At 31.6% G+C, this 27,363-nt stretch overlaps 2 protein-coding genes and 1 long non-coding RNA gene across 5 annotated transcripts; 1 reads left to right on the top strand and 2 right to left on the bottom strand.

Annotated features, from left to right (window-relative positions):
- Nucleotides 1-12,828: 12,828 nt before the first annotated feature.
- On the top strand, nt 12,829-22,664 carry LOC148235630 (uncharacterized). 2 transcript variants are annotated; one of them, XM_088184689.1, is made up of 9 exons: nt 12,829-13,018; nt 13,084-13,248; nt 14,013-14,177; nt 14,246-14,419; nt 15,865-16,163; nt 18,668-18,800; nt 18,869-18,988; nt 21,457-22,029; nt 22,366-22,664. In XM_088184689.1, the coding sequence occupies exons 1-9, from the start codon at nt 12,937-12,939 to the stop codon at nt 22,617-22,619; spliced, it is 1,965 nt and encodes a 654-aa protein (XP_088040815.1). In that variant the 5' UTR covers nt 12,829-12,936; the 3' UTR covers nt 22,620-22,664. The 2 variants fall into 2 exon arrangements, with proteins under 2 accessions (XP_088040815.1, XP_088040818.1); XM_088184692.1 differs by lacking the exons at nt 12,829-13,018; nt 13,084-13,248; nt 14,013-14,177; nt 14,246-14,419; nt 15,865-16,163 and adding an exon at nt 17,791-17,866.
- Nucleotides 18,312-19,590, bottom strand: LOC148235631 (uncharacterized). Its single transcript, XR_015809371.1, has 3 exons — nt 19,459-19,590; nt 19,228-19,389; nt 18,312-18,445 (listed from the first exon to the last, which is right to left on the bottom strand). It is a non-coding gene; the product is annotated as an uncharacterized LOC148235631 (long non-coding RNA).
- P5cr-2 (Pyrroline-5-carboxylate reductase-like 2) lies at nt 22,610-26,328 on the bottom strand. 2 transcript variants are annotated; one of them, XM_088184693.1, is made up of 8 exons: nt 26,171-26,328; nt 25,848-26,097; nt 25,245-25,323; nt 24,666-24,736; nt 24,420-24,602; nt 24,145-24,354; nt 22,851-23,055; nt 22,610-22,750 (listed from the first exon to the last, which is right to left on the bottom strand). In XM_088184693.1, the coding sequence occupies exons 3-8, from the start codon at nt 25,312-25,314 to the stop codon at nt 22,674-22,676; spliced, it is 816 nt and encodes a 271-aa protein (XP_088040819.1). In that variant the 5' UTR covers nt 25,315-25,323; nt 25,848-26,097; nt 26,171-26,328; the 3' UTR covers nt 22,610-22,673. The 2 variants fall into 2 exon arrangements, with proteins under 2 accessions (XP_088040819.1, XP_088040820.1); XM_088184694.1 differs by having other exon boundaries at nt 25,848-26,328.
- Nucleotides 26,329-27,363: the final 1,035 nt, after the last annotated feature.

Consider the following 27,363-nt stretch of genomic DNA (forward strand, 5'->3'; position numbering starts at 1 on the left):
TCGAAATCAAACACACTGCTTAATTCGCATTTAGCGAGAATGAAGGTTCTATCTTCATAGATAGATATATTTTATATTTCATACATGAAAATAGGAAGCTTTTTAATCAGATGTCATTTTTTATTATAGTTCGATAGATTTTGACGTCATATGTTTACAAATATATAATGGCTTCGATACCGTTTGTTTCGATAAAATAAATTCTAAAATCGCATTTGTAGAATGCAATACACCACTGCACTGCACTGTAACATAAAATCAATACCATTTTCCTATTGAAAAGCGCTTTCCCGTTGCAACCGAGTGCATTTCCGTCCATTGAGCTTTGGAGCAAAGCGACATTCCCGTTACATTCCTGTCGAGCAGCGGTTCACGTTACCTTTCCAATTATTAATAGGTGGCGCTCTATAAATAGGGCGAATATTCACGAATCGTCACAGCGGCGACTCCCGTGCCACGCGTCCCGGAACACTTTCACATTTATTCCCATTTATTATCAGGAATTTCCACTGGCGCCGATGAAAATATGATAGAAACAACATCGCCCGACAGAACGTCGGCGTTCAAACGGCAAAAGGGGGGAAATCCATTTTCGTCAGGTTGGTAGCACTGCGAACACCTTTGCATACCAAACGCGAATAATATGGGATAAGTTATAAATAGTTTCATTATGCACGCCGCTCGTGTAGAAGGAAACGAATATTGAATGACATAACAGCCATATTTGATCCAAATATAATATACAAACACTGTACTCTGATTATTCATGCATTAATAATTTCAATATTTTTAATAAATTACCGCTGCGTTGAAATCAGTTGTGAAAGAACTGTTAAAGGGGTCATAAAACTACTGAATTTATGTATCTAGAATTTACTAAAAATACGGGTTTTTGTCAGCTTACAAACAAAAGAGAAGTATTGCATATGCACGCCGAGGTCCATAACGGTTATAATAGTAAGCTGCACTAAAATCGCTGAACCGTACATTAACAAGAAAGGCAGATAAAATATGTATTTGACCAAAACAAAGATTCTGTTGCCGCTCCGAATCATCTGCATTGATAAAATGATTAAGCACTGAAAGGGGCGCTGAACTTTCCCCCATTCTTCGATAAAATAAATCACGTTTAGATATGTTTGTATATAATATTTAAGAACCACTGAAAATAATATATATTTTTTTTAAATAATATAAAAAAATAGCTATAAATATTATTTTCCTACTCAACAAATATGTCTAATCTATACACGTTAAAGACACTTTATTTGTGCATTTAATTCTGAACACTGTTCTTAAAATTTCAATAAAATTAGTCAGTATAGCGCTATGTTTTACTTTGACAATCATTTATGACGCATTGGGAACATCTGTCATGATGGCCAACTTTGTAATAAAAAATAATAATGTGCAGCAAAGAGAAATTAATAACAAGCTAAGTTGTTAACTGAAAGTTGTCATATGACAACTTACTAAATTGTCTTCGTCCATTTTCTTGTCAATTAAATAAAACGAACGTGCTTCAAATGACATCATATCTTAAATCTATAAATTGATTATATTGATTTTTACATTAAAATCAGTGTTTTGAAAATCCATTTTAATAATGGATTTTCTACTCATATTCCAAAATCGATCAGATGCATCACATCACTGATTTTATAAAAAGTTGTTAAAGCTTATGGCATAGAGGTTTTATTCAAAAACTAAGCAGCATACTACATTTACAACAAATTATTCATAGTGAAACAAAATAATGAATATACTGAATAAAAATAAATAAGAGCTGGAGTGCTATAAGGAAGTGTCCTAGGGCTGATACTCTGTTGTACACATATGATTTGAAATCATACATCAGTCCTGGCAGTATGAAAATAAACTACGGCAACATTTAGAATCATTTGTAAATGCAGCTAAATACTTTGACATTTGACCTTGGACACAAAAATGCGGTGAGAAGAATATACAAAAAATAAGAAAAGAAGAACTTGAAATAAAATATAGAAACCTATTGACTTATGAGAGAAACTCCAAACTATCAATATACAGCAAAATCAAGATATATACGGGAATAAGGGATTTGCTAAACAGTGTCACATTAAAAATAATCAAAATAAAGGGTTACGAAACATTGTGAATGCTCCGTGGTATGTTCGCGATAGAAACATACATCGTGACTTAATTGTCAAAGACGTCGCTAGTTCTATAAAACGTTTTGCTGCTAAATATGAAACGTGGCTCCAACACCACGTCAACATCTAGGCAGCAAGCTCCTCAATGTGGACAACTTGAAATGTTAGCTGAAGAGGTCAAAGCCCTTTTTTCTCACTTAATCCAGATCGATATAGTCTATTCCACTACCAAAAATCAATTGACATTTATCATAAGCTAAGGTTTTTTATAGCTACTTGAATAGCCAGCTGTCTCATCTGGAGTACCACAGGGATTCAATCTAGATCATTCGCTCTTTTTGCTCTTTATCAACAACATTCATCCGGCTATAATAACTCGAAATATGTATTATATGCTGTTGAACTAAAAGTGTTTCAGAGTATTCGCACAAATTCCGATTCACTATCTTTACAGAAAACCCGAGAGTCACTGTGGAGGTAGTCAATCGGCAATCGATTACCTATAAAACAATCAATTTAACAGGTTCGCTATCTGTTAATAATTTTACATAATTTTTGGGTTTAATACATTTTTATGGTACTAAGTTATTACATTAATCGACAACATTTTCAGTTTCTTAAAATTATTATCTTAAACTAGATTATTAGGCTAATTATTTATAAAGGAAAAGTTGATAAAAACCTCTTTAAATCGACTACTTTTTAGCATCGTAAAGTCCCTTACCCGGTGAAATGCTCTGAGTTTAGATGGAGGTGTTTTAAACAGAAATACGTCCGTCGATGATTTGGTAGTGACGTTCAATGATTTTCAATGCACAACGACAAAGTCTGCGATAAGGCGTCGATGATGCTCAGTTTCGTTATGCGGAGCGCGTTCCACTTTAATAATTTATTGCCTCAAGTATTGCTCCATTGTATGTAATTAAAGTGAAGCGAAGTACTTATTTTTGTTGGATTGAATTCAAAGAAAACTTTGAGCTGTGGGGTTTAGAGTGCCCTAAAGAGTCGCGATCGCATCCCTTATCCTTACCCGTAAAGCTATTATTGTTTTTTTCTTAAATGTTCAAATGTTTAATTATTATTTATATAATGTTCATCATGACGCATTGGGTAAGCCTGACAAGACAAGTCATGATGGTCAGATTTGTAATAAAAAATAAATATAAAATAGTAACCCTCGATGTGTGATGTGTGGGTAAAGTGTTAATCTAATGTCAGTCGTTGGAATAGCTATAAAATACACAATTGCTATTAAACAATCACAAACATGATATTTGACATTCTGGTTATTTATTAGTCGTAGTATATGTCAATTTCACTGTTACCCATCTAACACTGAATTTAATGTGTCTCAAAAATCGTTTCCAACGACTGGCATTATGTAAGTCGCTGGAAACGCAATTAAATGGCTTAGAATAACACTCGAGTTAAAAGGTAAAAAAAGAAACATCACGAAAAAACAGTTGACACGCTGCAGCGCTAAAAGAAGCTGTTATCCCACGCTATAACAACACGAAACTGTGAACAATTTCAGGAATTTCAGATTGTTGCTTTTAGAGTTCTATCACTGCTTAAAGTGGTTATAAAAAACGATCTAGTGTATTTGGAACTAAAGTAAACATTAAATAGAATTGATTTTTTTTATTCTGATTTTTTGCTTCTACAAAATTTTGTACTCCTTATTTATCACATATAGACTTAAGCATGACCAAAACATAAATATATCTTAATGACGAGAGCAAGGGACATTTATAATTGAAACCACTAAGGACCAATGGGGTTATTCAGCAAAACCAGCTATAGTATTAGTATATTTAAAAGTCCTTAACAGTAAAATTAGGCTACCAATCTTCGGTATAAGCTGTGCTATGGCAATCCAAAATTAAATAATTCCTTATATCATTAGAAGCTTTTTTTACGTCCATATCATGGTTCTTAAATAAAATGAATGTGCTGCAACTAATAATATCTCTTAAATCAAAAAAATGATTTCATCGACATTTATATTAATTAAAGTAATATTTTGATAACCCGTTACTGAATACATATTTTATAATTAACCGATCTTGTATTCCAGAGCTTTTATTTTAGGAGCGTTATTGCAAAAAATATATTAAAATATGCTAGTGTAATATAATGAATGACATGTGTAGAAACACTGAAATATCATAGCGCACGGGCGTGTTCTTAGACAAAAATCTGTATCTAGTACTATAAAAATATAATTATATAAACATTTATTCAATAACCATGATATTTTTACTGATTAATAACATATGTTTAAGACATATGGAAGATACTACATCTTCCAGCTAATTTATCACAAACACGTTCCCCCTAGTTTGACTCTCCGAGACATTTTTTCTAGCTCTTGTGCCAAATAAACAAAATTCTTACCTCTGGTCCACTCCAAAATACCATATTTATGATTTCCATGTACATTAGATGAGAATATAGACGATATCCTAATTATAACTTAATCGCTTAAATCCTTTGTGCCAAAAATACTACACTACGTGAATGACGCTGCATTTCTGAAGGAAAAAACTTTTCTAAAATACCCAAGACCGAGTCAGCGTTGTTTGTTTTTATTTGTTTTTTTTTTATGCGTTCGACACGTCTCTTATTTAAGAATATAGGACGCTTCCGAATCGCATGACCTAGATATAATGACGAATTTTCACCTAGAGATCGCAGTAAAATAGAAAACTGGGACAAGGTAGAAAATATAAAAATACAATGTAAAAAGTACAAAAATAATCTAATACACACAGTGCAATTATTGTGTGCTATATTTGTAATGAAAAGCTTAGATCATTCCAGATGTGCTTTTGAACTATATTGTTTTCCATTGTCATCCAAAACTGTGTTGATAGTTTTTTTTTTTTAGGTCATCGAGATAAATGAACTTTCTTCACGTATCACTGTTTACATTGTAAATCTAACCCTTCGTTTAGATATTTATTATTTTTTTATTATTAGGCGAACCTATCCATTATTATATCAAATTTATTTATACAACGATAATTGTACACTTTCTGACCACACGATATGATTGTGATAAATCTATGTAGCGCAACACTAGCAAACGTGTTTTAGAATACACATGGTTGCTACTTTACCACTCAATTTAGATAAATGTTTTATATAACAATCAGGTAATGCTAAATACGCTGCTATTTTAATATTTATTAAACTTTCTCTTTGATCCTAGTTTTTATACTAATTATTGTAACATTTTGTAGAGACTTCGCGAATACGTGTTAAAAGCGCAATAAGGCAAAATTATGTTCCGACGTTCGAGTCAGGGGGTATATTATTGTAAATACAAAGTTTGCTGTTATTGGTATCATTTAAGGTGACCAGATTTTAAAAATATCAAAGGATGACACTAAAAATAAAAAAGACATCTCCGAAATTTTGTTTAAAATCCATTTTGGAATATTTGTTTGAAGAAAACAAATTTCTGCGGAAGCTAAAAACGTTCATTTCGAAAACGTTTGTTCAAAGCCTATCTCCGAATTTTTTGTGGGAAAGATATTGTCACAAGGACTCAAAAAATTATTTTTAGAAATGTTTGTTCAACGAGGATAAATGAGGATGTCAATATTTAACTTATATTATTTAAAACCTTGTGCAACAATAAAGAAATGTTTCCGTGGATGCGACATTATACTTTAGGTGTCTCAGAAGTGGATTTGATCTGGAAATGGACCAGTAGATGCGAAGAGAGAAGTGGCTTCTTCGATCTTCACTAGTATGAAGCTGAGTCGGTCTCATTTTGGCTGTAGTCCAAATTGAAGAGCTCCTGAAGTTTGAATGCCTTGAGCTCTGAAGTGAAAGTTCAAAAGAAGTCTATGTATGAAGTTATTCTCCATAGGGCATTTTTCAGTAGGACGATCAATTACAGTTTTTTTTTGAAAAAAATCCGTTGCTCGCTATAGCAGATTAGGAACGGCCGCTTCGAGGGCAAACCCGAAAGAGCACATTTTGTCGCAACAGATTTATTTATGGTGGATACTTTGTGGCTTTGTTTGATTTGAATTTGCCGTCATTTGTGCAGTAAATGTTGACAGCTGAGAGCTTAGGGTTAGTAAAAATAAATAATAATCATAAATAATCCTATCCTATGTAATATATGATTCAATAAATAAAAATAACAATCTAAAGACTAAAAAATGTGTTTTCTATTTAAATCAATTCTTGCGTTAATTTTGGGACACATTAAATAAACGTAAGTTTTGAGAAAAAGACCCTTTCACACGTGGACACCTGTGTGTGGTCGCCACACCATTTATCATTTTTATGTCAGACAGTGCGGACTGTACGTGACAATAGACGGAATAAAATAAAAGTATCACAATAGTAATTCGACATTTTATGCAAGTGTTATCATCATATAACAATTAACATCACTTTAGTATAAACAATCTCTCAGTGATCATAAAAGTCCAGTAAGTGAACAAGCTAATATTATTAGTCGAATTGCGATAATAAAATGTGGGTGGCATCTGTGTGGTTTATTGTTTTCCGTGGTCGTTTCGCAACAAATAAATATTCTTTTAATGACGTAGAACATTTACAATAAGATCACTTGCGTGTTTTTTTTCTGGTCGTAACGAAGACTTGTGTGTGGTCGCCACAAGATAATTGGTTCAATTGTCTAGACTTAATGACTCGCCGATATATGCATATTTTATGCTTATCGTGACGATAGGAGATTCTGAGGGATTTGCGGCCTCATGTGGATTATAAACAACAGTCCCTCGATGCCTTTACACAGAAGAAGATTTGTGTAAATGTGCAATTTTTGCTAAAACTTCAATGGTTAAAAATTCACCTACAACAGGAACGTTTATCAGAAACTTTCACCAGCCTTGGAACTAGGGTTTCTTATAACCCAGAATTTTTAAATTTTAATTCCTGTGTACCTGTTATATATTAAACCACATAAACCCCAGTGACTAACTGGTGATTAACTTGTTGATTATTTTTTTAAAACAATTTTTTAAGCAAATTATATTTTTAAAACAAAATAGTTAATTACTTACATTTTTTTCAAATCATCATTTATCAGTAAACCAAGTATTTTATAATTATTCTCAGAAAGAGATACTAGCGCGTGAAGATAAATAACAGGTAACTCACTAATCAGTCGTTGGTTTTTAAAGGGTTAAGATGGTTAAAGTTATTTGAAGTAAAAAATACACATTTGTTACATTATATCAAAGGGGTTTTTTAGTAATTCATAGCCTTTATCAGAGAATGCTTTTCTAATACACGTACTCTTTTTTTCTTCACCAGCCAGATAAGCTACAATTTTTATAAATAGACTGAGTGATTTTCTATTAGTTAAAAAACAAAAGAAAACTATTTTAAGGCGAAATATCAGAAAGAAACACAGAGCACTACAATATTCGTCCAGTCGACTATCACGAATGATATTACTGAATTAAAATTATCACTAAAAGTTCAAATCGGTTCATTGTTCATAAGCTTTTAAATTATGATGTGGCTATTTACACTTACTGTAAGTACGAAACGCCCATTAACTGTACAAACCCTAACCTAACCTAACAAAAGCTCTAAGACTAATTATAATTTTTGTACTTCCGTTAGATGAATTCGTTTAGGTTAGATTTGGGTTGGAACAGTAGATGCAATTATCCAGTAATTCGTACATACATTAGGTGCAAATATCCACATCCTTTAAATTGTGTTGTTTCAATTTTCGAACCACTTTTTTCAATTTTTAAAGACATCTTATCTGTCAGTAATCAAGTAAATAATCACCTACGTGTCGAAGCAAAAGAATTTTTAATCCCTACTTATCAATTAAAATATTAAATTATCGCGTATAGAGACATAAAAAACTATAGGAAATACTCGGGAATCATATCCCAGAACAAGCGAGACAAAAACTTACTTGAAATGCACGATAGTTGATACGAATCTCACTTGAAAAAACAGACTCACAGATTTGAAAAGCTAAGGAAGCAGCCGCTTCCCTCTTCACGTCAACGCTGGTCCAGCTACAAGACAATTGTACGTGATTAACATAGTGATTTCACATTAAATAATAATTTAAAAACTAATTACCTTTGCATATAGATTTTTTATCAGAATTATTCCTATAATATTTTCTAGCTATGGTGACGGTTGTCTGATACATAATTGATTTGAATAATCCGACCTTATGTTTCCTCTTTTCCCGTTCTAAAAATGTCATAATCAAAATAAAGTAATTGAATAAAATTAAATAACAAGTTATACTTGGGTTTAGAATATTGTTAAGCGATAAAGCATTTCCTTTTTGTGATAAATACATCATTATCGACTAGCAGTGAAGTCCGGAAGTCCGGTACAGTGTTAATACGAAAATTTTGACGACGGATTGATAATATCGTCTAACGATATAGAAAACGAAAACAACTTGGACCAGTGAAACAGTTGTGACTTTATTTATAACTGTCTTAATTAGTATTGCGTTTCTAGAAAATCATGATGTATTGAAAAAGCGATAAAATAAATCAATACCAGCCATTGAAAAAGTCCACAGCAGCTAATATTAACTCAGAATTATGAGTAATTTCTGGAGTTTTAGCAATTACAAAGTGTTTTTCCTGTTATATCAATGGCTGCTGTGAATGACATGAGAATAAAAAGACTAATTTTGCAAAACAAAAAAGGCACAATGAAGCGATAAGTCAGGTTAAAAAATATAGCGCACACTTTTGGAATGACAATATTTAATTTGAAAATAAAAAATATTTCACTACAGATATAAGCGAATATCAAGACAAATTTTGGAATAACGAATAGTTGGAAAAAGAGGAATATATTCGGGGACTATTTTTTCGTTTTCTCTATGTAATCAAAATCTAGAGTAATAAAAATATGGTGAGAAATAGAATTGCAACCTTTAATAAGTAGAGAAAAATGCTCTGACAAAATAAAAATGTGTCTCTATTTTATTATAATTTATATTTTTTTAACTTACTTTAAATGGTTTTTCAGACACATTTATTTTTCACACAGTTTTTAACGCTACAGTTAAATCTCGATAGCTAAGTGTATTTTCTGTAAATAATTGATATGAATCTGTATTAAAACGTATATTTTTTTTATTTTTCTTACTCTAATTTTAAGGACAAATTTTACATAAAATATGTTGTAACCTAAGAGACGTTTTATTGTTAAACTAATAAGCAAATTATTTGCTTACCTTTACAAGACATAATAAAAATACTGGAGAAGAATGTTTGTTTATAGAAAAAAAACAAAGCAAATATTATATAAATAACTTACTTGGAAACAAAAAAATAGAATTTTGAATGTTGTTTTAATCTATATATAAAATGTTTAAAAAAAAACATATTTTTCTAACTTAAATCAACGACCCTGTAAAATTTATGCGTAGATTCCTAATCCAGACAACTGCGCAATAGTGACTTTTTCTGAACAGAAAATACGTTAACTATGCGGTTTTATTACAAATATTGTCTATGCATAGATCGAACATTTATTAGTTGATGTTAGTTTCAAACAAACTATACATCTCAAACAGGACAGTGTTTTAAACTCTACAAATTTGTATCAATACGGAATAAAACATATATAAATACTACATGCCAAACTTCAATTAGCTTTAGTGTCCGCTCTCCAGAGAGGCGCTGTGCTGGCGGAATCCAGGAAACGGCTATGTCATCTGGTGTAGTGAGATCGAGCGACGACCTGGTGAGCATTTCCCGCACCTCTTCTAGCATAGCGTTAGCAATGCAAGCGCCATCCTGGCGATATTTGAAGGTTGCATTGTCAAATTACCATTTCTGCACCGTCCTAGTATTCCTTCAATCACGTTGGGAGTCACCACTTTTGCGTCCACTCGTCTTGCGACTCTTTAAATTTGATCCCAACATAGCTAATGCGTTGCTTTGCCATATAATATAATATTTTTTAAGCCTTCGTGAGATGTCAGGTCTTGCGAATGAAATTTTCTGACCAGTCAAAACCAATCATATCTGTTAAGTCTATCCAAAACAATGCTGTCTTTACTGCTATACATGACACATATCCTTCATATGATAATAAGTGATGCTACTCTTGATCAGGGCCGCCAAAAGCGAATGATTCCGAACCTAATGTCAAAAATAGCATTTATATATTTTTTAACATTGTAATATAATTTCTTGAATAAATAATAATAGATACGAGTTAACCCTTTCAATGCTACAAATAAATATAAAAATTAGACATATAATATTTGTCTGATAATTAGTCGTGTTTTCTTTGCTGCTCAGTGTTGCCATATAGTGAATTTCCAGTCCAGGTCAAAAGCAATAAAATGGTGCCATCGCGGTGAAAACGCTTGATTATTAAGCGTTAATAATAAGACTTTTAATATTAATATTACGAGTGAGAATCGAATAAAGCACATCTAAACCGAATATTGACCAATATGAGAGCGCAAAAAACAATTATCACTTCTCAGAAGTCAAAAATTCACGTCAAAAGCAATAAAATCGTGCCGTCGCCGTCGCAGTGGGAACGCTCGTTACCGAGAGTTCCCACTGCGACGACGCCGATACGATTTTATTTGCTTTTGACGTGAATTTTTGCCTTCTGAGAAGTGATAATTGTTTTTGCGCTCTCCTATTGAGCAAAATTCGGTTTGACTATACTTTGATCAGCCCTCTTATATAAGAAGTCCATAAAAGATTGGCAAATTACCATTTTTGCACCGTCCTGGTATTCCTTCAATCACGTAGGGAGTCACCACTTTTGCGTCCACTCGTATAAAATATTATATTTTAAAAATATAGTGTAATATCAAAACGCAGACAAAGTATGGAGCAATATGTGAGGTGCGATGTCTGTTTTTACTTATTCTTTAGCTTATTTCTGAAACTATAATTAGTTTTAAAATTTTAGAACTTTCATTATATAGCAATCTCAAACAAAAAAATTAAGTAAAATGTCTGTTTATAAACATTGCTTACAATTATTATTTATTATTACTTTAAAAAATAATTATATATTAACTTGTATTGAATATATGTACTTGTGATATAATAGTTTAATTTTAGATAAAGCAAACATGAAGATAAAAAGTTCAGTCTTCACATCTGCATTTCTAATCTCATTAAGGCAAATCTCTTATCTCTCAGCAACCCTTAACACAAAACATACAATTAACTATGGCAGGGGTTAGAAAACTTTTTTGTGAAAATATATTTTTTTTGTAAAAATATAAAATATTTTAGGCTCGGCCTGCCAGAAAGCAAAATTGAAGTATTGAATCTAAAATTTATAATTGTAGCATCTATTTGCATATTTGTTACGATTTAATCATAAATTGCTCAAAATACGTGTTTCTCCTAATAAATCTTACTTATGAACAAATTTTTAATTGCATTTTGAGATAACATTGCATAAAACTGGGTTTAAAGTTCGTCACTTCCTATCGTCAATATGAGATTAATGGTGTTCAATCAGCGTCAGTTGTTCTTGAAATGACTACTGCAGTCTCAGCTATATATATGGTTATAAATAAATGTAAGTTATTTATATATGATTATAAAAACAATGCATCATAGTTATATATATGTTGCATTGTTTTTCTTTGTAGTTTTAACCAATTACGGTCCGTTCACGCGTTTTCGAGTGATACAAATAATGGAACATATGCTTATAAAAATATCGTGCTAACGTAAAGAAGATTAAAAAAATATCGAGAGATGGTAATACATATATATTTATAATCATTTTTATAAAAGTCACACTTCCACAAAACACTTTAAATTTGGCAAAAATTACGGACCGGAATGTATTTTAAGATAAATTTGGTAAAAAATCCTATGATATTTGCAGCAAAAAATCGAAAGCCATTTAGTATTCGATAATAGTAGGTAAGGCCGGATTTATTCTGTGATAAAAATTTCAATCGTTCCTCTAAGTTCAAAAAACTTGATTATGTCTGAGCCATCGAACTGCTGTATAGTAGAGCAAGTCCGGATGTTCAGCTTTAAACGTCATTTAGGAAGAGGCAATGTAGGGACATTTTCCCTGCCTCGAATTCGACCAGAAAAATGCGTGTCATTTAATGAAATAATATGAATTTGAATGAAATCAAAATATTAAAAAAAAACGATCACTGACTAGGCAAATTCCCCCTTCTCTCCTCCCTGAAAAAATCTGAAATGTTCTCTAAGTGTTATTTGTCTTAAAATATAATAATATATCACACGGAATATGTCATTTAAATTTTAAATGGTAATGTCACTTTTGGGCTTTTTTTGACATAAACAGGTAATAAAATAAGAACAAAATATCGCAATAAGCCTTACACTAGGCACTGAAGACAGTGTCGAATTACAACTGCATGACGTCACAGTGGAATGCAAAGCAGTAGGAACACCGCAAATAGGCACATCTCACCACTATTTATCTCTACGGTTATCCGTTGTGTTATAGCACATGCCTTGAAATTTTAAAGCGTTTTAAAATTTAAAATCTATCCCGTGCCGGATTCGGCCCGCGAGCCGTAATTTTCCGATCCCTCAACTATAGTTTGTAAATCCTTGAACCCGTTGGGACTCAATGTCATGTCAAGCCGCACAGAAAAAATATCATCTGTAATCTGTGCAGATAGCTGTAATCTGGTGCGCATTATTTTTATAAAAAAATCTCTACAATACACCACATTGAGCGGGAAGTGCTCCATCCGGTCAACAGGAATATCGGCTTAGTGCCTAACCACTGTTCTTATGGAGTAGTTGTGTTTATAATTTTAAAAAACGATAAGATGGCTGTGAAAATCAAGTGGATTCTGAAAGTGTACTTGCCCCAGTTGATCGTTTTTGTGTTAGTTTTAGATCCTAAGTGTGGTACGTACCCTGAAAAATATCAAACCCTTGTGATGCTGGATAATGATCTCAGAAATACTTTACAGTCCTCGCGAGGTGCGTCTACACTAATATCGAAAATGGAATTGTAAAGTCCAAGTTTGGGAGTAGGGTCGTTAGATATAAATGCTCTCCAGGCTATGAAATCTTCGGGAATAAGATTATCACGTGCAAAAATAGTAATTTCGATTCTCCGCATCCGGTTTGTATCAGTGAGTATTCTAAATAACTACTTTGTACCACATAAATAAGACAAAGCGTTATTTTATGACTTTATAACAAACTTCTACAAAAAGTCGCTTGGCTTTATGATTAAAAAATGACTTATTTATAGAGAAATCTTTAAAGATCATACCGTAGTGTAGTGTCATTTTTAGGCTTAATGCTTTTTTAAATTTCTTGTTATATTAAATATTTTTACAATCATAGATATTTATAGTATATTTTTATAAAGCATTAATAATACGTGAACTTTACCTAGATGTAAACTGTACTTCGATTATATAAAAATATTAATTTAAAATAAAATTATGAACTAATATGGTGTTGTTGTATTTTATAAAAACCGACAATTGACAATGTTTTTTTAAGAAAACAATATATTTCTATTAAAAATGGCTCTAATAATTAAACACTTTTTTATTACTGTCATTAATAACATTTTAGAACAGTTTTTGCCACAAAAATATGATTAGGTTATATGATATATGATTGAATTTATAACCTGCGTAAAATGTTGTGCTTTAGATAAGTACTATTTAACAACAAAATGCTATATATTTACAATATTATAATTGCAATTATGTACAAGGAAATCCATAAATTAAAAAAAAATAAAGCGATTTTCCAAGAAAAATAAAAATGCTCTGATTCATCAGAAGGATAAAGGATTATTATTAATATAAATACTGAACAACCGCAAACCAAAAACCATTAAGGTCAACGTATTGTATATTTGTACTTTTTAAATCACAAGAACCCGGATGCGAACTATTACCCAATCCAAAAAACGGAGCAACGAAATACTGGAGAAAAGAATCTATAGCCTTGTTCTTTTGCGATCCTGGTTTTAAGCGGAATGGAGAAGAATTATCCTATTGTAATGGGAAAAAATGGAATGGCACAGTACCTACTTGCTCAGGTGAGTTCATCACAAAAAAATTCTTGGCATTAAATTATTCACCGAATTCTAAAATATATCAATTTTAGCGACACTCACTGATAATGTTAAGTTGTCTTGCGACTTTGAAGACAATAGCCTATGTGGTTGGAGGAACGATCCAATCCACGATTTTAATTGGAAGTTACAAAACAAGTATACTCCTAGTTACCACATATATACAGGCCCTGCATTCGATCATACATACCAAACTGAAAAAGATGGTAAGCAAAACGCGGATTAGTTTATCTTAAAACAAGTCATTGTACCATTTAAAATTGAATTACCTTTTTTAATTTTATATTTATTATTATCCGTCTACGCTAGACCTTTAAAGCTGGTTATGTATATACGAACACTCCAGATATGTATATATATCTTATAAAAAAAAATCAGGCTCTTTGTATTGCTTAGTGATGCTAGAAACCATCAATAGTCTCTCGCGACAACTTAGGTAGGAGGTCTAGTCTAAACTCAGTCCGCGACCAAAACTCCCCAACCCTATGTAACAAAAAATCATTATTAATATTATCAATTATGCGATCTTTACTTATATGTCTTACTATATTCATGAAGCAGAACAATATTTTTATCTCATTCAAAAAAAAACATAATAAAGTTGTTACTATGTAGAGCTCAAATTATTTTTTTAAATTCAGATTAAAATGTAATTAATATCCTAGCAAAATTAAAAAAAAATCATTTACCAATGCATTTAATTGACATTTTTAAGCAGATAAATTAAAGAGTAAATCGAAAGTGAATGTATTTAGTAGTGTGAGCTACTGTTTTTCAACTAATATTTTGAATAATTTAGGGAGGAATGACTATTTGTATTCTGAGCTGAAAAGTTATTTCCTAAAGAATCACAATTGCATCCCTTATTCTTAACCATTGCGGCCAGGACGTTAGCGCTCGAGAACGCTCTACTTACATTCATTAATTTTGTATATTTGAATATGATCATAATTTGTTCAAGTTAAATTAAGATTAAAGTCAATGAAACATGTATTGGGTTTTGAGGCCAAATAGGTGTCACTTTACAGTTAAATAGACGCCGTAAAAGATAACAGTTAATTTATAAATTACCACAAGTATAGAAAAATATAGATGCCGCTATCAGGCGGTGGAGTTGAAATGGCAGGTCTTTAATATTAATAGTAATATTTTTATCAGCTGTGGTTTTGTGGTGATGATATTTTTATTGGCAATCCGCTGATGTTTCTGATGTTTACATAATGAAACTTCTCAGATCAGGATGTTTGCAAACCAGTTGCATCGCTTCTAAGACACACCCCCGAAATGTGTCACGCCTAAAAAGAAACGGTCTAAGAAGCAACTCAGGCGATCAGTAACAAAAGGGTAGAAAAACATATTTTCTAACACGCGTCCTTTCCAAACAAATAGTAGTTTTTCGACCGTACTTATTCCATGAATTTAGAGTCGATCATTTCAAAGAGCTCCTTAGTATGTTACTTGATTTTATTTTAAAATATACCTTATTATTGCTATATAAAAAATGTGAATATGTATTCCTATATATAAATATATTACTATGGTTTTGAAAGTAGTTTTTTCATGATCAAATATTTAGGATTTTTTTTAAATGGTAAAGCGACTCATGAACCACGCTTTAAATCACAATTTTATTGAATTATTTTATGATTAGGATACTACATGTACGTCGAAGGAGACGACACCAAAGAAAACGATACTGCTCGCCTTATCTCTCCTTTGTATCCACCGTCTCTGACTAACAACGGATGCTTCGTATTTTTCTATCATATGTATGGAAGATCAATCGGCACTTTGAGGGTATACCAAATACCAGAAAGCATAGAATTGAGCGATGTGGTTGATTCCGATAACAACAAGAAGAAGTATACCATGTTCGAAAAGTCTGGTAATCAAGGAGACGCGTGGTTTCGTGGGGTTGTTGATCTAGACGTATTCAAAGAAAACTTTCAGGTATCTTTAATTATTATATATGTTTAAGCCTTAAAATGATATATAACTTAAAACCTATGTAGATGTTAATTTAAATAACTAAGTCAGATTATATTTCATATCATATCTACAAATTATATAAGTTTATATAAGAGACAAGATTTATTTATTTATTATTATTTTAATTATTTATTTAGCTCAATAGCTAATTGTTTATGCATTAAGGAAATAAAATCAAATAATATGAAAAAAATATAATCATGACAAAAATGGCATTTTATATATATATTTATATATATATATATATATATATATATATATATATATATATATATATATATATATATATATATATATATATATATATTTTATGCGAAATATTTTAATTTGGCATTAAAAATTATTAAAAATATCTACTCATAATATTTACGTGATAATTAGTCGTGTTTTCTTTGTTGCTCAGTGTTGCCATTTAGTGAATTTCCAGTCCACGTCAAAAGCAATAAAATTGTGCCATCGCCGTCAGCTTGAATATACTTTTATCAGTCCTCTTATATTATAAGTTCATAATAATATCTGTAAGGATAAGCTAATATATTTTTAAGACATAGTGTAATATCGAAATGCAGACAAACTATGGAGCAATATGTGAGATGTGATGTCTGTCTGTGATTCTTCGGCTTATTTTTCCCTGAGAGATGAGCTGGTTTAGTTTGTATTTTGGACTTGACCTAATAAAAGTTCTAATAATTAGTTTTAGAACTTTCGTTAGATTTGGTTTGGGGTTGAACAGGAAATGGACGTTTCGCAACTATCAAATTGAGTTTTATAGACATTTTAGAGCAGCATATTAGCGCCTATCTACTGATGTAGAAATAATCTACTGATGAAAATGTATTTGGAATTTACTAGTGAAAATATAACTTCACCAAAAATACACATTCACTCTTACATTTATACATCAGATGTAAATAAATAATTATAATATGGATTTTTAGATTTACGCGAGTATAATTATTTTTTAAATCTCGGGATTCATCGCGATTTATGCTTACTTGTTGTATGCTATATTTCGGCCGTGATTTTCCGGCCATGATCACAGTCGCAAGCAATTCGTGATCATGGCCGGAAAATCACGGCCGAAATATGGAATACAACAAGTAAGCATAAATCGCGGTGAATCCCGAGATTTAAAAAATAAATAATTATAAATATGTATATATTACTATATATAGAATAGTTGAAATTCTATCATTTTACTAGCACCTGCCAGATAATTTATATTTTCACTGATAAAAATATATATCTACTGGTGAAAATATATTCCGATATGATTTTACTGAAATGAGATATTTTAAAAAACATTTTCGGGATAGATTCGAGACTGTTTTTTCTAGATTTTGAATAATAATGTTTATTGTGGAAGTACTATCCAGAAAGTGGGTGCTTTTGAAGGCAATGTTCCGCTCCTTTTATTTATTGTATGTATAAAAAGGGCTAAAGGAACTTATACCTCATATACTAAACATATATATTATACATCAATACATACATCTCAAACAGCTGTAATTTAGTTCAAATTCATTATTTAAGGTCGATTTAAACTTTTTTTATAAATATATTCTTGCTATGATTTTTTCCAGAATAGGGCCCTTGGAATTTGCCCCCTCTCGGCAGGCCTGGCTACTCCATGAGATATTATTTTCTCCTTCCTTGGAATATGCGTAATTTATTTTAACATTACTATTACTTTTTCATGGGTTTTGTTAAGTGAGTAATTTTTGTGTAAACTTATCTCAGAATTTACAAATTCCGTATTTTAGAAAAAAAAAATAGCAAATTATAAATATAAAGCTATTCTTGTCTAGACTAATTATTTTACAGATTCGTAAAACAGAACAACTTTTTTACTCCTCCCAAAGTAATTTAAGATACTGACTAACTATTCAATGCATTACTTTAATAACATTTTAATGCACTGATTTTCGATTTCGCCATAAAAATATAGTTTTAATTATGGGAAAAGAACTTTTTGTCTTAATATACAGGTTCTATTTTATTCTACTCGCTAATTTTCAATTGACCAGGAAATTTGTTACATTCCTCAGCATGTTGTGTTGTATTCATTCATCATTGATATATTTTCTAATCAAAAAAATGTTGGTTTACCTTTGCTTAATTAATTAAACATAATCTTTAGTCCGTAAAGAGTTAAAGACAAGTTGACTCGCGGCGATTTTGATGCTGTGTTCGGACTTAGAAGCTCTCAAGAAGATTTTAATGCCAGACACTCGCATTGAAATCTGAAATTATTTAACGTGTTACTTTGACAGTTAAAAACTTTGATATTACTTTGCAAAAATTAGATGCAACATGAACAATACAGGAAAAAGCTAAATATTAGCTAGAGCGTTTTCTTCGGTATGTGTGCTTACGGAGAATTAGATTCTTTTTTACAAAACGCAATAATCCCTCGTGCGATTCTAAAAAAACTTGTAATTGAATACTTATATTTTATCTAATAGGTCATAATAGAAGCAGTACGTGGTCCAGGAATTGTCAGTGACATTGCAATTGATGACGTTGAAATAATGCAGGGTGAACGTTGCGTTCAAAATAAGCAAGCACCAGTAGCATCTAATCAGAGTACCGCAAGAGGTATACATTAAATTATATTTCAGCACATACTATGCCAATACATTTTTTTAATTATAAATTTGTTTTAGATTCATGTTTAAATCGCTGCGGTTCAAAATATGATGCTCACTACTACGAATGCGAATGCAATATATGCTGCTTGGACGACAGTACTTGCTGCGTAGACTACAAAGAAGTATGCCTTTATGGTTAGTACAAGATCACATTTTTTCTGATTTATTTTGGACATGCCCGTTACAAATATCGTTATAAACTCTCGGTCGTTCTTATACTACTGGCTTCCGTACTGCGCGGACGTGGTGGTAAACCTACGTATTCCGCAAGAACTTTACCATCGCAGGAACATAAGAACTTCTTCGCAGTTTTTATATAGTAGGCTTTTTTACAGTGATATGAAAATTGTGAATAGCCCTTTTTATGTTTTTACCTGATGTTCTAAAAACGGTGGGAAGATCAGAATTTCTTGTATGTTTTACAATTCGTCTCACAGTGGCTTCGAAAGCATGCGTTCGGAAGCATTATCAGCTTCTTTTTTCATAAAACAGTGTACGTTATAAACTACGTTTTTCTCTTTTCTGTGTAAAACCATCTGTAAATGAAAATTTACTTATGTACATTACTGAAAATTAATTACAGTAGAATAATTAAATTTGCTTACTGTAAATCACTTTCAAGGCAGGTTGTTATTTTGGGAGCGAATGGAACATGGAGCCTACGCGGAGAGCAAGGGCCGACTGACGAACCAATAGCGTGACGGTATTGATAATCTCCCCGTCGCGCCTCACCCCTTACCATCAAATAGACCTATAAATCGTTCACTACGCAACCTTATCGCCAGCGCCCTTTTTACGTGACGGGACCTTTTTGTACTTATAATAATCTTTTTAGATTATAAAAAATTATTATTCATAACGATTGTTTTATTAATTTATTTTTTCATTAAATTAAATATATTCATTGTACGTTGATTTTTTCAATGTCAGCTATGAGGAACTGGTCCGAATCATATAATTTATATATTTTTTAATTTTATGTTTATTTTTGACCATATTTTTTTAAGTGCTATCAAACATCCACCACACAGTGGCGTAGCTATGGCGGGGTGGAGGGGGCGGGCCGCCCCGGGCGGCACTTGCTTGGGGGTGGCATATTCGTCTAATGTGGTTCTTAACTGCGAATAAACTAAAATTTATGTAAATCTACGAATAGCAAGAGCTTAACAATAATCAAATTATTATTCTAAGAAATGCTGATTTTATGACCCTGCAAAAAATGTATGGGGGGGGGGCAGCATTTTTAAGGATTGCCCCGGGCGGCACATACCCTAGCTACGCCACTGCCACCACATAGTTATAAAACCACTTATTGTGTTTTGGTTCATTTTTATGTTAAATAGAATTTCTTTAATTAAGAGGATAGGAGCAACATAAAGCATACATCATTCACCCCTTTAATTATCTTGACCCAATATTGTGGATTAATTTATTCGTTAGCCAATCTTCTCAAATATGATAATCCATTGATGAATCGCTTAATAATATATGTTTATAATCAGACATTAAGGAACTTTATTTTTTTATCTATATTAGTATTGCAGGGAGTATAACTTGGCTTTTACCCGTTTATTACATTTTATAATAAATGTTGAACTATATAAAACAATTATTAATAAGATAAGTGGTTCCATGTTAATAAAATTGACTATCATATAATAATTATTTGATTATATAATTTTAAATAATTATTTGATTATAATTTTTTTTTACTAAACTAGTTAAGAAAATAAATTTAGCAAAGTTTGAAACCATTTATATTTATAATATTATTTGGCTCGTATTTTTCGGGGCAAAATTTTAATACGGTTGTGGCCAAAATCTATACTACATGCGTCAGAATTTATATATAATACAAAGCTCAGAATACATCAGCCAGAATAAATATAAAATTCTCAGAACTTATATTAATTGCTCGTAATTTATATTTAACAGTAAGAATTATTTTGACAGATGGTCAAAATCATGTTTTCAATTGGCAATAGTGTTATCGTTATTGCTGTAACACAACAAGCCAAACATGCTTTCCGCCGCCGCCGCTCTGTCGTTATTCCCGATTCTACATATAATTAAATAAACCAGCTTTCGGTACCTCAGGTACTTCGAGTCTAACAGTTTTTGTACAAGCGAGACATTTTAAAATATATTTCTAAAATAAATAATTTATTGCCTATTTATATTGATAAATGCTATAATAATTTTTTTTAATGCGCATGATTGTCTTATATTAAAATTCTAATTGTCCTATATTTTTATTCCGGCCATATGCTATTTTTATTCAAACCATTTGATATTTATTCTGACCCTGAATAATATTTTTTTTATTTTTAATACATATAAGATATTCTCTATGAGCTGTATTAGCTCATTATTAGAGAATTTCCACAATAATCATTTAAAAACACTATGGGATTCGAACACATTGTCTATCGTGATAGAACTAGGTTGTTAATAAAATTCTGAGATTTTATTTTTATTCTAGCACAAAGTAGTTTTCAATTCTGACCATTTAATTTGTTGCCATATTATTTCATTAGCGACTAAATTCATAAATTATTTTATAATGCCACATGAAGATTTTCTAATATTTTCCTTTATTATAGACGATTCGTCGACGACAGCTTCAATAATTTGCGGGACTCCTGAGAGCGGATATTCAATATCTACAGACCATCCAATGCTACCGTCTCCTCAAATGTTGGATTGGACTACGGAATCCTCGACCAGCGTTAAAGCAAATTCATCGACAACAGAAACCTCTTCATCAACTATACAAAATACACCAATAACAAACAGTACTACAACCGCAAAGACTATACCGACTACTATAACTACTACTATGTCTACAACTAAAACTACACCTGTCAAACTATCAACGACTTCAACGATTACAAAAGTGACTACTACACCAAGACCCATCACTACAAAAACGACCACGACTGTTGTACCTTCTACTACTACAATTACTCCAAACACAACTAAACTACCTCCATTGAACAATACCACTAGTTTGTTGCCTAAGCCCAGTGATAAATCTTCAACTAATGCAACTAAAACCATCTGGACATTTGCATTTTTGAATACAACTGTCAAATATATAGATACTACTAAACCGTACAAGGAAGTCAATAGGCACGAATATGGAAAATACAATGAGAACGTCAAATACGACCAAGGTAAATATATAAATATATTTTTATAAGCTGCGCAACGAGATTTTTGTTGTTATAAAGCCCAGTGAAACACAGTAATCTTAAATAAAAGTTTCTTTGATATCTATATAAGAGTTGAGATGCAACTGATTGTATTTTCTAGGTAACGTGTATTAAATTAAGCACATTATAAATTTACTGAGAGGTGGAGATGACAATTTATAGAGTGCACTAGACAGTCACGATTGCGTCCCTTATTCTTGCCCGTTGCGGCCAGTACATGCATTTCGCTTGTCACACAATAGTCTTTACATCTATAGATAATTTATGTATGATTAAATAATCTTTTTTTTATTATAGACGCTCACGAACCTGATTCGAGTCCTGAAGTTAAGAACGAAAAATCGAATCACTCTACAATAGCCATCTCCATCTCCAGTGTAATTATAGTCATTGCAGTGGCTGTAGCTGCTGTATTTGCAGTTAAAAAACTGCGCAAAACTGCTTACAATCAAAGGACAATCTGGCGACTTCAGCCAAGAAGCCAACGCAGTCCCAGTTCTTCTGATATGAGATTCTTGGTGCAAGACGAAGAACTAGAGCATGACTACTGATGTGATTTTATTTTATTTGAGCTATAATTATATTTTTTCAATATATCATTTTATTTATTTGGATCCTGAAGCCACTTGGCGACACCTTTCAGTAGCAGCTTCCACTGCTCCAATCACAGCTCCGCGGAAAGCTAAAATATAAAATAAAATAAATATTAACGCATTGTAGTGACACTGTGCATCGTGATGGTTGATGTGCTTTAATTGTTATCAACGAGCACTTGACCCCACCGTTCTTCTCCAAGTGATGAAGACCAGCAGCTGTCGAGCCGGCGGGACTCGTCACGTTGTCCCTAAGTTGCGCTGGATGAGTTTTGCTATCGATCACCATCTTTCCAGCTCCTGCCACAGTCTGAGCGGCCAGCTTCAAAGCCAAATCTCTCGGAAGACCCATTTTGACACCACCGTCAGCCATAGCTTCTATCATCATGTACACCTTAATATTTAAAAAAATAAAAGTTAAGAAGGAACCACTGGTTAGAGGCCCGAGCTGGGAGATATTTTCCCTTTCGCTTGCTCGCGTGTTATGAGAGTGCAGCCGCACGCTCTTATCTCTCATTCACTATCATCACTTAACACGCAAGCGAGCGAAAGGGAAAACGATCTCACTGCTCGGGCTTGACTGGTTGGATCTATATTAGATGTTCACACACCTACACTAATAAGTTTAAGTAGTAGATATTTATTTACTTATTAATAACAAAAGCATATACAAAAAGTTCTCGCCACGCTGCTAACTGAGCCTCGATTATTGTATATATATGTATGTGACCATCATAAATCAATGCAAGTAAATTGTACAAGATACGATATAAATTAGTCAAAAAACATATTTTTCTTATCACCACCAGAAAAATACGAGGATAATGTAACGGCGATATGACGCTTAAATTTAAAATCGGCGCAATTAACGCTTTAAAACGAAAATTAATGTTGCCCTAAAAGGAATGCATTAAATTTAGTATCCTTTTGACCTTTACTAAAGAAAAAATATCATATTAAAATGAAGAAAAAATTCATAATCTCTATGATACACTTAGCTTTTCGTTAAAGAATATTTGATACCATGTATGCACAAACTAGCTCGATTTTTAATTTTACATTACGATATTCATACGTGAGATTAAGAGAAATTAAGGAACTAAAATAAAACTGTAATGACCGATAAGAATTAGAATTATAATTTGCACAAATTCCGATCTCCTATAAACAATAAAAATGTATAATATTAGTATTGGGATTCAAACCCAGTATTTTTGGTATTATATGACGACATATATCAATGGTAAGTAAATAAAATTGATTGATTAAAAAACGTTACTTAAGAAAAAAATGGTTTCGGATAAAATTTTGATATCGTGTGATAATCGATCTTTATAAAACGAGGAGTTTTTCTGAGTACAGTCATAGAACTATATCTATATTTTCACTAAAGAGCCGCGCGTATGAATCTCTAGAGCCGCATGCGGCTCGTGAGCCACATTTTGCAAAATCTAAATAAAAATTAATTTAAAAAAATGCTTACATAAGCTGGTCCAGATCCACTCAAAGCAGTAACAGCATCCAACATCGATTCTGGCGCTTCATCGCAAGTTCCAACAGCCGAAAACAAATCTTTTGTCAAAGTAATATCTTTAGCGATTGCTTTAGCTCCTGTCGATAGCACAGAAGCTCCTGTCCTGACCATAACAGCAGTATTTGGCATCACTCTTACTATTCTGCATCCCGGTAGTTTCTTTAAATTAAAATATACAAACATTATTCAAGTACTGATCAAAAATATTTAAATTAAAAACTCACATCTTCCAAATTTTTAAGAGTCACTCCCATAGCAATGGATATGAAGAGCTTCTCTGTGATATTCTTCACATTCTTCACTTCATCCAATATGATGGGTACAATTCCTGGTTTCACAGAAATCAGAACTACGTTTGATTTTTCAACTACTGGTATGTTTTCAAATACGGCTTCAGCTCCTAAAGCCTGAAATTTATTATATATTAAAAACATTTTGGTCCCATTTAGATGAAAATAACTTGGTACAACCTTAAAATCTGTAGCACTCTTTAGATCTGATGGATGGACACTGGCTATTATATTTTCAGCAGTTACTAGCCCTATTGAGTATAAAATATTAAATTTAGTATCTGAAATTGAGTGGAAATGAACCGTAAGTCAACTTAATCTATTTAATGTGGTTTTTTTTTTTACAAATTAGAGGCACACTCTGAGAGAAGTTAATTTCCATTTACAAAAATCAGTATTTGCAAAATCCCAAAAAAAATCCAAAAGATTTTTAATAATTTGACTTCATTAAGATTCGTTGTATTTTTCAGCCCAAATTCAAGGGTGGGCAAATACCCTCACCTGACCTGTTTAATGCCCCCCCCCCCTCCATTGAATCTTAAATGTTCAAGTACGACATAAAAATATATTAATAACTGCACAACTTGTACGACGAATTTCAAAATGATTAAAAATATTTTTTTTACATCTAATGTACATCTCACAAGTTACGAGTCGTGAATCATCATGTTTGGGGTATAAAAGAATAATTTAAAGAATAATATTAATAGCTATAAGTGACTTACGACATTTTTTATGACAAAATTCAAAAATACATACCAGCTGCCATAAATCCTTTAGCTAAAGCATTAGCCATACATCCACCTCCAAGAAAACCAATTTTCAGCATCTTGCAAGCCTTTAAAGATTGCACTTGTATTAAAAATAGTTTAATAATATTATATAAACCTAAATTGAGCACGGTTCAATGTGCAGTTGCACTGACCCATTAAATTGCTCAAGAATTGCACAGGCAATACGTTTATTTCTTAGAAAAATATAAAAAACTATCAATTTTTTCAAGATCAATTACTCGGGTAAAAAGACTAATTATTGTATTTATATTCTAGCAAAAGTAAATAAAAATAGTTACGCTCAAGTTCTCGTTGCACAGCCACATTAATTGTAATATTTTTAACGAGTTAAATAGCTGCTTTTGAGATGAAATTCTAAAATTTCTCTAATATCATACTAAAAATCCTAATTTATATTAAATTTAATAGTGTATATTATTATTATTCAAAACAAACCATTTTTGCTGTATAACCTCACTTAAATATATATTTTTTATATTACAGTTATTATTAATTATCATTTTAAAAATACATACATATAATACTAATTTTACAGATATGTTATACATAAATTATATATTATAATCACTTTTTAAGTACAACGGAATGCTCAAGAAGCAATTGATCTTCTTTCAACTCGTTGACTACTCGAACGCAACTAATCATTGAACGAGCAATATTTCTTATTAAACTCAAACGTATCTAGTTATTATCAGTGATACTTGTGTTTGTGTTTGTGTAACTTATATGTTTTATATAAACATATATCTTACTTACATACGATAATATTAAGATAACAATTTCATAATAGGTACATATGTGCAAATTTATTGACGTATCTATACCAAAAATTATTGTTAAACATAATCAAGATAGAAGAAATAAACATTAGTGAATTGTTAGTATGATAACCTTCATAAACATATTATGGCAATATAAACATAATACACAAGTAGACAACGTAAGTATCACATTTATAATTTGCTGCTTAATTATATTGTTTATGATAAAATTATAAGGTAGGTTCGGTTAAATATAGCAACTGAGAAGAATTAAAATTGCTACGTACTAAAATTTGTTCAAGCAATTGAAGATATATTACAATAGTATGTTATCAATCTGACCTTTTTCATTGATATACGAACAAACGGGGATTACTTAGATAATTGATTTATGGATATTTTTAACTCAATATAAACAATACAGTTGCTATGTAGTATTTTCTATATTACTTTGTTTTTATTAAACAAATTTTTGAATACTGTTTATCATATTCACAATTTTTAAAAATAACAATTAATTGCTATCATTTGGATATTAAAATTAAATATTTAAATATTCTTATAAAATACAGAACGGAAAACAGATAGGCTTCCAATGTATTTTCGACAGTACTAAGCTTATTGCATACAGAATACTAACATATCTATATATGGTGAAGAAACTAGTCTTAATAAGATAAGTTGAGGCAATTGTTTAAGACAGGTCCAGAAAGTATGTAAAATATTTTTCAACTCTTGATGTCATATGTATGTCATACTCCTTTTATTTTATACATTTTCAATTATTTAAGCCATCAGATCCGCTGATTACATAGTCATCTTCTGCTTAAAGTAGAGAAGGCATAAATTCACCAAAAATTATCCAAAATATACAATGATAATTAGATTAACAGACTTGCATACACCGCCATGTTGTATTTTTTATGTAATAAAATAAAATGAAAGAATCAAATATAATAAGTAGGATAGGAAATCGATTCAGCGGTATCTAAAACGAGCGTTCCCACGACTTTATTGCTTTTGACGTGAATTTTTGACTTCTGAGAAGTGATAATTGTTTTTTGCGTTCTCCTATTGGTCAAAATTTGGTTTATATATGCTTTATTTGATTCTCATTCCCTTGCGACGACATGATTTTATTGCTTTTGTCGTGGATTCTAAGCAGATACACCCTTGAATACTCTTCCTAATTCGACACTGAGGGCCCATACGCACTGTCGGCTAGCCGCCGGCGACTGTACTTTATATGGTTTTAAATGGGTGCATACGCACGCAGGCGCCGAGTCGCCGGAGCGTCAAGCGCGATCCTGTGCAGAGGTGATG

Source organism: Plectrocnemia conspersa, unplaced genomic scaffold, assembly GCF_051122295.1.
Source record: "Plectrocnemia conspersa isolate PC_06_02 unplaced genomic scaffold, ASM5112229v1 ptg000004l, whole genome shotgun sequence".
NCBI classification, from domain to species: Eukaryota; Metazoa; Arthropoda; class Insecta; order Trichoptera; family Polycentropodidae; genus Plectrocnemia; species Plectrocnemia conspersa.